This window comes from Corythoichthys intestinalis, chromosome 5 (genome assembly GCF_030265065.1).
Source record: "Corythoichthys intestinalis isolate RoL2023-P3 chromosome 5, ASM3026506v1, whole genome shotgun sequence".
Classification (NCBI taxonomy): Eukaryota; Metazoa; Chordata; class Actinopteri; order Syngnathiformes; family Syngnathidae; genus Corythoichthys; species Corythoichthys intestinalis.
In genome coordinates this window covers 61,812,008-61,826,870 of record NC_080399.1, presented here as the reverse complement: position 1 = coordinate 61,826,870, position 14,863 = coordinate 61,812,008, and the positions used below count along the sequence as shown (strand labels likewise).

The following is a 14,863-nucleotide window of genomic DNA, read 5'->3' as shown; positions in this document are numbered from 1 at the left end:
ATAAGCTCAACCTCCCTGGTCTTCATCTGGAGCTCCACCTCACAAAGTCGAAGGGCCAGCTGTAAGTCTCCCCCGTCCACCCCTGCCTGGAGTAACGCCGCCGGGCTGGCGGCGGGTCCGCGGCGGAGTCATCCGCGCCCGCTTGGGATCGTGAGCCGGCAGCTGCCGCGCCCACGTCCCCCTCAACAGGCGTAGCCACACCCATGTGCACTAGACGCTCCGACAAACAGGCCTTTATTTCTTTCTTACGCGCGTTTAATGGTACAGGAACGTCAAATAAGCTTGCTACCAACAGTAGGTCGGCTTTACTGCAGCGATGTAATTTCTCGATGGACGGAAAACGCGCAAACTCGTCCATGTCGAAGCTGGCTGACATAATACTGTGAAAACTGAATATACACACAAACGGGAAGCGAACAAAAAATACCACGGCCAAACGAGCACGGGTATCGCACACTGCGAGGTCAAAAATGAACAAAAAGCGAACACAAAACACCACGGCCAAAAGAGCACGGGTACAATCACTGCGAGAGGTCCCGGGTTTGACTCCCGGACAAGCCCCCAATTTTATGTTACGTGCCAAAGATGGCTCGCGAAAGGCGTAACATAAAACAAGCCACACAACTGTACAAGTGGACACAAATTTATTTACACAATAATCAAACTCGCAATGAATATGTACAAAATGCCGAGGAAGCGTGACTTCAGGGTAAGCCCAGGCCAAAACAACAAACAAAAGGAGCTACACTTAAACCCCACCCGCTAACTAAACCCTGATCATGTAAAAGGAACAAAGAAAAGAGGCTGAGCTTTTGTGTTCCGAGGTTCCACAATATCTTCTAGAAAAACTCAAATATGTTCTTCATACCTTTTGGGTAGGTGCAAATATTAAGCCAAACAGAAGACTAATTGCTTGAGAGGTTGTGTGGAATCTCATCATGACAATGTTTCCTTCGAAGATGATTGCGATGCAACTAAGCACTGGTGGAATGTCCACAGGCACGACTCAAAGAACAGGAACCTGAATGAAGTCATCTGCAGTGTCTGAATCCTGTATTTAAAATAAACACAAAATCAGTTGAGACGCTAAGAATTACAGTTATAATGTGTTCAATTTCATGATTAAAGTACCTGCACAAAATCATAGAGAAGAAACCACAACTCTGTAATACTGTCTTCGAGAGCTCTTTAGATTATGAGCAGGTAGAAATGGCTGTATTTCAGCAGCACTAAGCCTGCACAAAAAGCATTAAAAAAAAAAAAACTATCTGAAGCTCAGATTTGGCTCAAGCTTCGCATGCATTGAAAATTATTTCAAACATAAAATGTGTAGTTGCAATTTAGTGATAAAACCCTCTGGACCAAATTTTTTTTCAGGAAGAAATTGAATTTTTATTTTTATTGGTTATTTTTAATATGCATACATATCTGGTATTAATAAGAAATGAGCACTTAGGTTTGCCTTTTTGAAGTAATGGTTTGACAGCCATTTCAAAGAGCACAAATAGCAAAGAGGGCTTACTTTTGCACTGTCTTAAGAGGTGCTCGTCTCAATTTTTAGGTGTATTCCTGCTCATTAACAAGCACATTCTGGTTCTTATTAAATGCATTTGCTAACTTTAGGTTCTGAAGGAAGACAGTGTCTGTCTTGGAGTAAGTGATGGAAGTCTTCTTCCTGTGTTTGCACATCTCCTGGGAGCTAAAAAGGTACCATCGGCCCTGTCTGTTGCTCATACACCTTTCTCACTTGGTCATGAGCTATCCTCTTTTCTAATTTATTCCTGTCAGGTCTTTAGTTTGGAAAACTTCAGCATGACGAAACAGGTTATTGAGCAGGTAAGCACGGCATACATAAAATTACTGTCTAATAAAACCGCAAAATTATGTACCATATTTTCTGCACTATAAGGCGCACGGAAAAGCCTTTGATTTTCCCAAAGGCCAATAGTGCGCCTTATAACCTGATACGCCTTGTGTATGGATCAATATTGGTGAATCATGGTATGACATTCCCTTTCGTATAGCTCCATCTACTGGAAGCCTAGTGCAAGCCCAACCACTAGTACTGCAACTACTACTACTACTACTGTATTACTGTGCAGTGCTCCCTATATATGAAAACTGTTACAAAATTGAAGGTGCACCTTAAGGCTGAGTTATGCTTCTGCTGCAGAGCTACGCCGTCAAGGCAGATCCAATTTACGACCCTCTGCCGTAGCCTGACGTGCACCTCCACAGAGTCCTGATTGGGCGTCACATGGTGCCGCAAATGGACTGTGATTGGTCCGCTCAGACTGTTGTTTCCGGGTTAGCGCAAAATCACGGCCATTTTCAAACATTGTTGTACTACACGCATTGCAACACCGCCACCCATCCTGATGAGGCATGAGAGTTAATGCAAAGAAGAATGGGCAAAACTGCCCAAAGGTCCGTGTGCCAAGCTTGTGACATCATATACAAAAAAACTTGGAATCAACGAAGTAGGCTGTGAATATTTATGATTACGTGATTTGTCATGTATTTTATTTGTTATAAATTTGTGTAGAGTTTTGAGGGGAAAAATGAATTTTAATTTCAAGTATGGCTGTTAAATAACAAAAATGTGGAAAAGTCAAGTGCTGTAAAAACTTTTCTGATGCAATGTAAATCTGCATATATGGCATCCCTAACTGCTACAATGAGATCTTTGAATAGCATAATTGTCAGGACTTGAGTCAAGGCAGGACTCAGATGCAAAGATTTCTTGGCAAACAAAGCGTCTTTATTTTCCAAGCCCTCACTCAGGGTAGAAACAAACAAGGCATAAACATAAAATCAACCCCACCGAGAAGGACAAAAACACAAAGTAGCAAACAAACTCAATGGCTTACAGAATGTTACACGAACAGATTCGCTTGAAAAGAAGTCAATGGCAGTGGATAATAGCGGGCTCGGGAGAGCATCAGGTGACACCCGACCTTTCGCAGCCCAAGTCTAGCGCAGGGCCCTAGTCTGCCTCGGGGCCCATGGTCTTCAAAAGTGGTGCTAATGCCTCCTTTTCTCACCAGGTCCTGGATGCCAACTCACTGAGGGGGCAAGTGGAGCTGCTGGACATCAGTCCTGAACAGCTTACCAGTAAAGATTTAGGAGGGGAGCAGGTACATTTCTTTACCACTAAAACGCAGCAATGTGACTATGCGCGTGTAGTACAAACCTCAAAATGTCTTCATGATTAGCAACACTGTATAAGGATAGAATGGTTTAAACTGTGAAAGTATTTCAAACTTTTAGGAATGGTTGTCAATACTGTAACTTGTGTTCCTGAAATAAAGGGCTCTGCAGCCGCTTCTCTTTCATACTGTACTTGGGTAAATTTTTGGGTAAGTTCTTAGAAATATAACTGGTAATAAAGCTATTGCACGTTTTTTTTTTTCCCTTTATTATTAACAAGGACACAATGTTATGCAGATAAATTTATAGACAAATGATGCTATTTACAGTGGCGGCAGAAACTTAGGGGGGCGCAAAACGTTTACGTCTTTGTGAAGGGTGGCGTAACAGAGAATAATTGAGAAGCGCTCCTTTCGTGGACATCGTTCTCGTATGTCAAACACTGTAAATACACCACAAAAAGTCACCACAAACGGCAGATTTCGAGTCTGTCGCACGGGCCCTGATATTTAACATGGCAGAAATAATAGGTTTGTTGCAGGACCGACCGTGTCGGCTGATTGGGCCCGAATAAACACCTTCAGTATTTATTCATATAGAAAATCCGTTCTAAAAATGATAAACACTGACATCCCGAACTGATTACTTTGCAAAAGTAAAAGTAATAGTTTTACAACTGTCACAACATAAATAAACTCAACTCCCTTTGTTTCCTGCAGATCTCACTGCTCATAGGTGAACCATACTTCAGCACAAGCCTACTACCTTGGCACTCTCTTTTCTTTTGGTACTGCCGCACTGCACTGGCTGGCCTTCTTCGACCCGATGCCACCATCCTGCCATGCTCCGCCACTCTTCATATGGTGGCTGTGGAGTTTCAGGTATGAGAGTCATTTCCTTTTTTCTGTTTGTCATGCTTTTGCTTTCATTATTCCACTTGTAAAATTAATAATGGATACATTATTTTACATAAGTGCAATTACATAATTACATAAGTGTAATTATTTTATTTTAACCGCAACTATATCTTTTCAACACTGAAGAAGTGATTCTTTTACAAAACTTACACAATGAGAAGTAGTCAGTGTGCAGCTTACAAAAGAGCGTAAATTTGTTGGTCCCTCAAAATACTGCCATTATGTTCAAATCACTGGCAACAAAAGTTAGTAAGTACACTCCGAAGTGAAAATGCCCAAACTTTCAATATTTTGTGTCGCCATTGTTTTCCAACACTCACTTTCCTCTCCTTGGCATGGAGTTCACCAGAGCCTGCCACCGGAATCCTCTTTCACTCCTCCATGACGACATCAGAAAGCTCACAGATATTGGAGAATTTTCATCTTGGTCTTTTGGATGAAAATACTTATTCGTCTTAGCCATATTTTACTCATTTCAAAATGTGTTTGTTTTGGTCTAGTTTGAGTCGACAATTCCCAAAATGTTTTTGTCTCTAAACTTCCGATAAATAAATAAAAGGTTTCCAAATGAATATGACAGACTAGCAATTAACTGTAGAGTCTACAAGGATATTACCATTTTCATGATGATGATAATACACACTCAGCAGGAAAACAGCAAATTATTTGCAATTAATTAAACTCACCTGGACGCCACGAAGTGTATGTAAAATGTTTTCCAAGACAGAGTCACCACGCTAAATGCGAACGCTATGCTAACGCAATCATTACAAGTTAGTTTAGTATGTAATGATCACTCAGCATAGACCTTTAAAGGATAAAGCCACATGGCATACCTACCCAGGATAAGAACGCCAAACTTATGAAGCAGCACCTGAAACATACTGTATGTTTCACAAAAGGAGCCTGGAATGGGCACATGCTTTATGCATGTGTGTGAAGGAGGGGGGAGGTGCAGCACGTCACATGAGTGACACGACCAAACACTGCTAAATGCGTGCTAACTACACTAAAATATTACACATTGTGAATTTATGACAGAAACTACTGCGAATTTTCATCTCATTCTTCTGTCGTCAGATGACAACTGGCGTCCATCTCATTGTGTTTGTCTCCCAAGACCTTTTCGTCATGAAAAAATTGTTCATTGATGAAACATTTTCATATTAGTCATCGTTGACGAAAACGAAGCAGCCCCCAATGAAGTCCCGAGTGAAATTGGGGTGGCGCCATCTTGGACGACGTCTGCCTCAAACTTCCGGTTCAGAAAAAAAACATGAATTACGGTTGAATTAAGCAATGTTTTTGACAAAGTTATAACTGCAAAATTAAACCAGAGGAACTCACTTAATCTCCAAAAATGGATGCAGCACGACGTAGATGAGATTGTATGATAGTTCTTATCACTTCGTTGATCGTTCCTGGACAAAATTCTAACAACCTGTCAGCCTGTGTTGACTTGAGGTATAGATTGATACACCAGCCATTTAAGTGACCAAAATTAGGTGAAATTACAAATTGTATTACATTTGCTGAATGCAAAAGGGCTGACACGGATTTTGTTGTTACAAGGAAATACTAAAAGGTACGTACATATAAAATAGTATGTCACTCCTTTTTACTGCAGATATTGATCACAATCAGAGGCGTAGCATCCCATTGGGCATACGCAGGCAATTGCCTAGGGCCCCCAGCCAGCAGGGGCCCCCAGAGGGCCAACAGATTTGTCACACAAAGATTTAGCACACTCAGCTTCACCGCACTGTCTTAGCTACAAGTATTGGGAGTGATTCAATACCATGGAATCATTTGGCAGAATATCTAACAATTCTGTTATCATCCCAATTAGCATACATGTTTAAGTCTAAGTCCAATCAGTTTTAACACTGCATGTATGTGCAAGGAGTGATTCACCAAGAACTTTATGAAAAGTCCTTGATGTAATATTTTATGTTGGTTTTTTGTGATTTTTCCAAGAAAGTCTATTAATGGGTCTATCGTATTCCTCGTTGAATACTCTATAAGAAAAATATAACATATATGCATCTAAAATAATCATAAACTATTTTTTTAGCAATTTTAATACTCCTTTTAGCAAGGTTCCTTGGGTATACGGTATGCGCTGCGTACGTTCCCATAGCAACCAGTCCTGTCATTGTCCTACGTCACAAGCGCTGCATATTCTGAGAACGAGAATAGGCGTAAGCATGAGGTGCGCATTTCAAGCAGAGGACGGCCACCCCACCTGTTAGAGGATTAATCTGTGTGTCCATGAACGAATGTAAGTATTTCCTCTTCATGCCATAAAGTTCTTATGATAAGTTAAGAGCCGTTATCAGCGCGACCGTTACGTGTTTTTCCTGTTACGTCAGCTGGTTGATCCCACTCGTTCTCGCTGCGTCGAGGAGAGCGTTCTTTACATTCTATTCACATTGCACATTTGCTTTAAGTGGGAAGGTGTTAGTTTAGCATCTTAAAATGATGTTGTACATCCATATGAGTAAAAGTGCTTAGTTTTCGCCACTTTTATGGCCAAGATGACTGCACGCAGCACGCACTAGATCCCCCCACCACCACCACCACCACCACCACCTTCGTGTTCATTTTACTGCGCAAATATGTATGTATTAATGCAATTGGGGGGGGGCACTTTGAGTGTCCTAAAAAGCGCTCAATGAGAGCGAGGCGTTATTAGACTTTTATTAAATATGCTATTGCTCCAAGTCCAACTGTCTCCCTTACTTGCACATGCTCAAAGGGCCCCATGTTGCCTGGGGCCCCCGGGGACCCTTGCTACGCCTCTGATCACAATAAAACATTTAACATTTATGCTTTCCTTATAGTTGGGTACCAGATAGCATAACCTCTGTCCAGTTAGCCTTTCCTTTGATCTGGTCCATGTGGCCCCCATGTAAGTCTCTTTCCTGACCCCTCCCATCCTATTGTTTTCCCCTGAATAAATAAGGTTGCTATTAGTGATGCACGAAAATACATTTTTCAACCGATACCGATAACCGATAATTTCCTCCTCATTCCTACCGATAACCGATAATATCAAACCGATAATTCTATTAAAAGATTCATATAAAATTTTAAACAAAAGAAAATATTACTGTGCAAAAATATAATTTATTGCTCTTTTTTTTTTTCAACATAAAATACAAACAAGTCGTCAATTCCAACATCTAAATAATGACATTGTCTGACATTGTGTAATGGTAAACTTTTGGCAACAATTACTTACAGAGTAAATACCTAAGTTGCACAAAAATGCCTTTAAAAGTAAGCCATTCCTAACATAACAATAATACACTGCAAAACACACTTCACTTCTGTGATCCTCTTTGTTCCTTAGGACATCCACCACACGGTGGCGCCTCTTTATGTTGTATGTTCACTTTCTTCTTCAGTTTCTTGTTGTATGTTCACTTTCTTCTTCAGTTGCTACCTACTTTTTGGGGAGTCAAGTGTGACCATGTGTGCGTGGTCCGTTGTACTCCCAAGTGACGAGTGGTTGAGCTGGATTTATTTATTTTTGTCTATTAAAAGTGCATAAGTGGACGTCTACTCCCTTTTTTACCTTTTATGCACTCATCCTGCCCTGACAAGCGTTACTAGTCAGTTTTAAGTGTAAATCTATTGGAAATAAGTGAAATTATCTGCCAGCGCTTCAGGTGTATTTCTCTCAGATTTCTTGGAAGAAATATAGCTCGCTGAAAATAATCTTAACAGCCTTATTTTAAGCAATACATTATTATACTTAATCCTAAAAAAAAACTTGGAAGAAGAAAAGATTTTGAATATTTGTGGCTACAGAATATGATTGTTATTTCATTACAACAGGAATGTGCATATTTTAATTAATGTGTTAATAAGTGCCAATAAGTTTAGATTATCTACTGTGACTGTAATTGAGCAGACAAATAAGTTAAATTAATTTGAAAAGTGATTGCTAATGGTATATGCTTTGTTGCACACTGTGAAAATGATTAACTCAAAAGAGCGAGATGTCATGTACCCATTCTGCAGCACTTTGTTTACATTTGCGGCACTCACGAGTCGCGACATTCGCTTTACAGCAGCTAAACTGATAAACGGCAGTACTATTTGGATGCAGTTGGAGCTCGCATCTCCGTGCGTGTTGTTTTGTGCCTGAGTTTTGTGAAGCAGAAAATAAAGGCAGCATTACAAAGTCATCTGACCACTCGTCATTTTACATACTGAATGCATTATTGAGGGGCTGACTTCGTTTTCTCCATGTTTAAATTATCATCTAACCACTGTTCCGTCATGATAAGCTTGCTTACTGGACATCACTTTTCCAAATGTCCATGGTGAAAATGTGATTGGCATGTTTTTCATGAAGAATGGTGGTCGTATAAACTGCATTATTTTTTTATCCAGGGCTTTGGCTCTCGGGACATTTCGGTAAAAAAAAAATCGTGTCTCGTCTTGGCTACGTTCGTACCGGATAATCCGCCCGCACCGGCCGGTTCGCCGCGGCGTATTCGGGGCCTGGCTCTGCTCACACGCCGTGAGGGAACGCTCGAGAAACCGGGGTGTTCGCCGGAGGTCCTGAAGCCGGGGAACCGAGCTCTTCCCGCCTCGCCGTTGGTCAGAGCGGCGGGCTCCGTCAGAAGACGGCTACTTGCCGACTATCGGTCTCCAGTCGTGCCGGTGTTTAGCCTTAGATGCGAGTTTACCACCCGCCTTGGGCTGCTTTCCCAAACAACCCGACTCGGTATCGTCACAAGCCCCTAGTTTAACTTAGTGTTTACAATACTTTAGCATTCCCGCTAGCAGCAGCAGCCTGGTATTCGTTCCAAAAATCTTTGTGATGCAGTTTTAAATGGATGCTGGGTTAGTGGTTTTGAATGAGGACGCTTTCTTTCGGTCTCGTGGAACTTCTGCGGTACATGTTTCGCAAATGGCGAGAGCGTCGTTTTTTTAGTAACAGCCGCCATAATATTCAACTATTTCTTGTCGTGTAACTCCGCCTCCTCAACCCCTCCTCCCTCAGGGGCTTCAGAGGGGAGGGGTTGAGGAGGCGGCGTGCTGAATTCTTCGGTTGTGCACATTTGGAGGCTAAATCAAGTATATAATTATCGGATTGCATTATCGGTTGATTTTTTTATTATCTGGATTATCTGTGTGACGTCATAATTGCCATTATCGGCCGATAATTATCGGCAACCGATATTATCGTGTATCTTTAGTTGCTATCATAGCAGCTGGAGGAGCAGCCACCAACCTCCACAAAAGCTACATCAACTTCCTGCTTGTTTTTTTTAGCCAAGCTAGTTGTACATAAACCTAGCTTCAAATCTAACACCCCCAAATGCCATCTCTCTCATTGAGCAGTGTTTTACATTTACTGCCCATAATTATTATTTTTGCATCTTAGTGACAGCTCTTGTCAATTATTTAGCGTACATGTGTAAACAATGTACTTGCATGTTTTTCTGTATTTTTATTAAAGTCAAGAAAATGTTTTGTTCATTTTTATTAACCGGTAATCAGAATGTGCATGGAATTTTGTTTGGTCGGAAGAATCCACCTTTATCACCTTCGACCTTCCTTGTACTTGACCGACATTAATAAATGGACCCATGCTTGCATGAAGAAAAAAGTTGTGGACCTTCAAGATTCGTATTTGAGGACCCCTGTCCTTTTCTGACCCCCATAATTGTTGTTTCACCATATCGTGAGATCGTTATTGTGAGCTTTGTATCGTGACGTGGTACCCAGATGTTCCTAACCTTAGTCAGTAAATAGACTTTCGTACGGGACAATGGGGGTCAAAACCGTCGAGTCACACGTGAGCGGAGAACACCACCAGTTTGAGTGAAATAAAATGAGTTTTTATTCCTTCATCAGAAATTTTTGTGACGTGTTTTAAAATGTCTTGAAAAGCATTAAATCTGACTTTTAAAAGGGTGCGAGAACTCGTATTAAGGATTGTATGTGACATGATTTTTTTTGGTAGGATTTGTGGCGGATACGTGCTTTGTGTAATACATGTGAAGGATTTGATGTCACGCCGATGGAGGAAATGATCCAGGTAGGTTAAACATTTGAATATTCCATTCATGGATTTGATTCTTCTTAAAAGTAAGTGGAACAAAACTATGCATTAAAGACCACATGTGAAGTAATGTTGGCCAATCATGTTTTTGAATAATATCAATGGCTAGACAATTATAAGCATATTTTCGTTATTTTTTTTAACGCAACCCTTCGAGATTCTTTTTTTAACCCATAGCAACGCCCTTGACAACGAAAATGCTTTTCTTCGACAATCTTCGGAATTTACGTCACACCGAGAACTGTGAGGGAAGTCCGCCATACACACAGTATTGTTGCATTGCTTCTCGGTAAGATGCCACGGTGGTGTGTGGCGATGTATTGTTCTCAATCTTGTCTCAATCATCAAGTTGTATGAGTGGGCAAAGGATAGCAGGGCACGTAAATGGACATCTTTCGTTCGCACAAAGCGAATGAATTTCACGCCATCATCGAGTCATGTTCTCTGCTACAAGGACTTAGAAGAGGCCTGCTTCCTCAACCGGTCTGCATATGATCAGGGATTTGCAAAAAAGTGTGATTTTTGGACAGATGACTGATGACTTTGTCAAAGCAGAGCTGCCAACTGTTGTGGAATGAACAGTAGAAGGTAGCGACGCCAGCCGAAAGGTAACTTGAGGCAAAACCCCGATTGTGCTGCGGAATGAACAGCAGAAGCCAGCGACGCCAGCCGAAAGCTAACTCGTGACAATCCCCGATTATAGTTGTATTGAGTTCATTTTGCCTGCACGTATAAATTCGTCAAAACTTTTCTTTTATCCCAGGCAATAGTAGGTGGTTTATCTACCTGACATGCCTCGGCGAACACCCCCTACCCTGTCGGAGGGTCCTAAGGCGGAAGTGCTCGCCGAAACATGTCAGGCAAACAAAAGCCACTGCCCACCCCAGAACACGATCGGGGATCCATTAAAAAATGTTCTTTTATCCAAGGCAATAGTAGGCGCTTTATCCACCTGACATGCCTCGGCGAACACCCTCGCCCCCGACGGAGGGTCCGAAGGCGGAAATGCTCGCCGAAACATGTCAGGCAAACAAAAGCCTAAGTCGCTAGCCTCCACCGCCCACCCCACAACACCATCGAGGATCGATCAAAACTTTTCTTTTATCCAAGCCAATAGTAGGTGGTTTATTTACCTGACATGCTTCAAATCATAAAAATAATAACAGCCTTTATCTTACCAATCTTGTAATCTCGATGGGTCTTGTCTCCATTCCATGTCAGGAAGTCTGGGCACATTGTTTGCATCCTGATTAGCGTCTGGCTAATACATGTACGAACCAACATAAAAATTCCAACCTCCTCCTCTTCCTCCAACTCTTCAAAAACTTGGGTCTCCTCACTTGCGCTCGAGCTATCACTTATGTCGCTGTTTGAAGGGCTTTACTTTCCCATCGCTGTTCTTGGTGTGACGTATCACTTCCGGGTTTGTCCCCTTTCAGGCTCGAACTTCGGAAACGCGATTATTTTGTCAAATATACAACATATTAGGCCTGAACGATATTGGAAAAAACTATTGTTGCGATTTTTTGGGGGTTTGCGATATATTGCGATATCATATTGCGATATTAAAAAAAATATATTTTTTTAAGAAATTTTCACTAGATGACTTGAATAGCTGTTTGGAAAGACTTTGGATCACCATCACCACAGTGTACAGTGATCCCTCGTTTTTCACGGTTAATAGGGACCAGAACCCGCCGCGATAAGTGAAAACCCGTGAAGTAGCCCCCCCCCCCACAAAATTTTTTTTGCGTGTGTTTTTTGTGCTCAATGTATTTATTCAGATTTAGCATTGGAAAGAGATACATATATGACATGTTTTTTTCTCACTTTTCCCCCCCAAAGTGATTTAAAAAATGTATATAAATAAATGGTTTTAAAGGGATCCTCTATTTTTAAGACAAGTAATTCTTAAAAGATACATGTTAGTATGAGTTATAATAATTTGATATTAAAACCCCTCTTAATATTTTTGTTTTAATAAAGTTTGTAAAATTATTTTAAGTGATAGGTCGCCATTCTTGTTACGTTGCAGTGTGTGACGTCACTGGTCCCATGGCAGAAATTCCAGCGTGTCACTCGTTAGCTTTCCCAACATGTCATCAGTTCTACCCTTCCTATTTGAACCAGATCTGAAAAGTGAAGAGTAGGACTGCACTGTCAGTCATTCACAAGACGAGCTTCAGGGAAAAATGTGTGCAGCAAATACCTGATAAGACAAAAGTTGAGCAAAGCTGGTGATGCGAGAGAGTCCTGTTGGGAACGAGAGTGTATGCTGTCCGGTTTTATTGGCAGATATTCAAGGCAAGCATATTGCGTTTTCAAACTTATCCTAATATAATTATGTAGATCGTTAGCATCCAGAGCTGTCGTGTGCTTTACATACAGTACCAGGCCAAAGAGCACACCTTGTGTAATCCATGTCTTGTACATTGTAACGTGGTAGCTAGGATACGAGTATAAAAGTACCAAAAAGGGGAGAAGCCGCGACTATGCACATTTATTCACAAAAAATAATATTTCCACCTTGACCACTCTTCACTCGGGAGCTCAGGAGTAAGCAAACAAGTGTTCCCTGACGGACTCCCAACATTGTTGTGAGGTCCACGTCAGAGTCACTGTCGTCACTGTAGCGTGCCATAGTGCTTTAATTATTTACTGTGATTTGGGGAAAACTCCCACGAAGAATAGTCAACATAAAAGATAGCAATAGTAATCCAAATCCACTTTTTTTACTCACTTGAAGATCCAGGAATTAGACCGATCCCATGGCAATGTCGCAGCCGCCGATTCCACAAAATAGACTGATCTAAAAAGCCGTTGTGGGACCGACGAATCAAAAAATGGACAGATCCGAAACCAATATTGCAGACGTGGTGGGACCGTCGGATCCAGAAAATAGACGGATACCTTACTTGACTGAGGATCCAGGAAACATGTTCGGGCCCCAGTTGTAACGCGTGGTGGGTAGGGTACCAAAAAGGGGGAGAAGCTTCCACTTACACACATTTATTCACTAAAAATAATAATTCCACCTTGATCACTCACTTCACTCCCCTTGTTTCCATTTGACTGGAAATTGCATCCAAAAGCAGCACATCGTGGCATTTTACTTCGCGAGTCTAGGCAGCAATAAGCAAGTGTTTAACACGCTACAAATTTGGAAAGATACCAATTACGTCATCACTGCGAGCCCGCAAACCATGGCGCCAACTAACGGTCAAAATATTGACTAAATATTATAAAATATTGCCATTGATTTAACATTTTATGTGTTTCTAACAACATATTTAGGTCAAGAGAACAATTGTGGTTTATTAGAGCCAACATGTATTTAAGTCAGAGGATCACTTTAAGCACTTTAAATGTCATAATTATGATCGGTTTTAAACATAACTGTCCAACCAAATCATTTTTGAACAAAAATAAAGTACTGTAGAAAATAAATGCTTGGCTTTATTAAATGCTTCTGTTTATCGACCTTAGTTGTGACCGTTGGAGTGACATGTAGAAATGTCAAACTCCTCATGATCACTTCTGGCATTTATATGTCTCCTACGTCTCCACACACGTACACATTAATTCCAGCGCGGCTTCCTTGCAGAAACTGTTTAACAAGTTAAACGATGATTGACAGATTGCTGCCCGACTTCTTTGGCCAGATCAAAGCCATCGTTAACTTTAATAAGAAAGTGCCGCAGTGACTGAGAGGAACAAAGGGCTGGGAGAGGTAGGGTGTGAGGCTGTGCACAGAGCAGAACGCAAGGCGTATGTGGATTAAAAAAAAATAAAAACTATCGCACGTGCATGCGCACATCACGACGGTGATGTTTGAACGATATATCGTTCAGGCTTACAACATATAAATTATTTTTTCATGCTTTATTTGTTGGACAATGTATAATTACTTTAATTGTGACCCTATCTGGAATTTTATGAAATTACTTCACATTTGGTCTTTAAGGTCATTTGTCACGTACATTTGTAAAATACTTTATCTTTTCAGAAATCACTGGATTTCCGGGAGTCTCGCGAGGCGGAACCCCACCCTCTGTGGGAGTATCCGTGCCGTGCTTTGACTAAGTCTTCTGCTGTTATGACCTTTGACTTCACTCAATGTGTCCCTCAACAACCTCTCATCAGTCATGGTTCTCTACCATTCATTAGGTATGCATGATGCAATTGCTTTGTTTACAAGTGTATTCTGATTGGAAGCCCAAACCAACTGAAAATGCGCCATACAACATGTTGAGATTGACAAAAAGTAATCCGTTAACGGTTGTAAGTTAGGTTAACAAAGGGCAATAGGCTGCATTCAGCCCCAACTTCTGATGAATTACGAACTCCAACCTTGCCATCTAGGGTGACCAAACGTCCTCTTTTGCCCGGACAAGTCCTTGTTTCATATCCTCTCCGTAGCATCCAGCCTGGTTTTATAAATTCATGAAAATGTCCAGTTTTTATGATTTTTCACATGACCAATTTGAAGAGAACCCATCCGGCCGCCGGGGCCCAGCTCCTGCCTGCGTTGACGTGGCTCCTACTAGTAGGGAGGGAAGGATTAGTTCTTCCTCTTGTTTTTGTTGGCAGTTTATCATGGGGCATTACCGCCATCTACTAGGTTGACGGTTTGGAAAGAGATCAGGCAGTTACAGACCACAATAAGGAGTAGTTCTACGATAAACTTACAGAAAGGTGTATCTTCTGTTGT

The 14,863-nt window shown here is 41.3% G+C and overlaps 1 protein-coding gene across 7 annotated transcripts in view; it reads left to right on the top strand.

Moving 5' to 3' along the window:
* Positions 1-14,863, top strand: part of prmt7 (protein arginine methyltransferase 7) — an 84,100-nt gene that overhangs the window by 67,218 nt on the left and 2,019 nt on the right. For all 7 annotated transcript variants that reach the window (XM_057836979.1, XM_057836974.1, XM_057836975.1 and 4 more), the window contains 6 exons: positions 1,624-1,707; positions 1,789-1,836; positions 3,048-3,137; positions 3,870-4,031; positions 10,054-10,128; positions 14,159-14,319. In XM_057836979.1, coding sequence (XP_057692962.1) covers positions 1,624-1,707; positions 1,789-1,836; positions 3,048-3,137; positions 3,870-4,031; positions 10,054-10,128; positions 14,159-14,319 — 620 coding nt within the window. The remainder of the gene's footprint in view (positions 1-1,623; positions 1,708-1,788; positions 1,837-3,047; positions 3,138-3,869; positions 4,032-10,053; positions 10,129-14,158; positions 14,320-14,863) is intronic.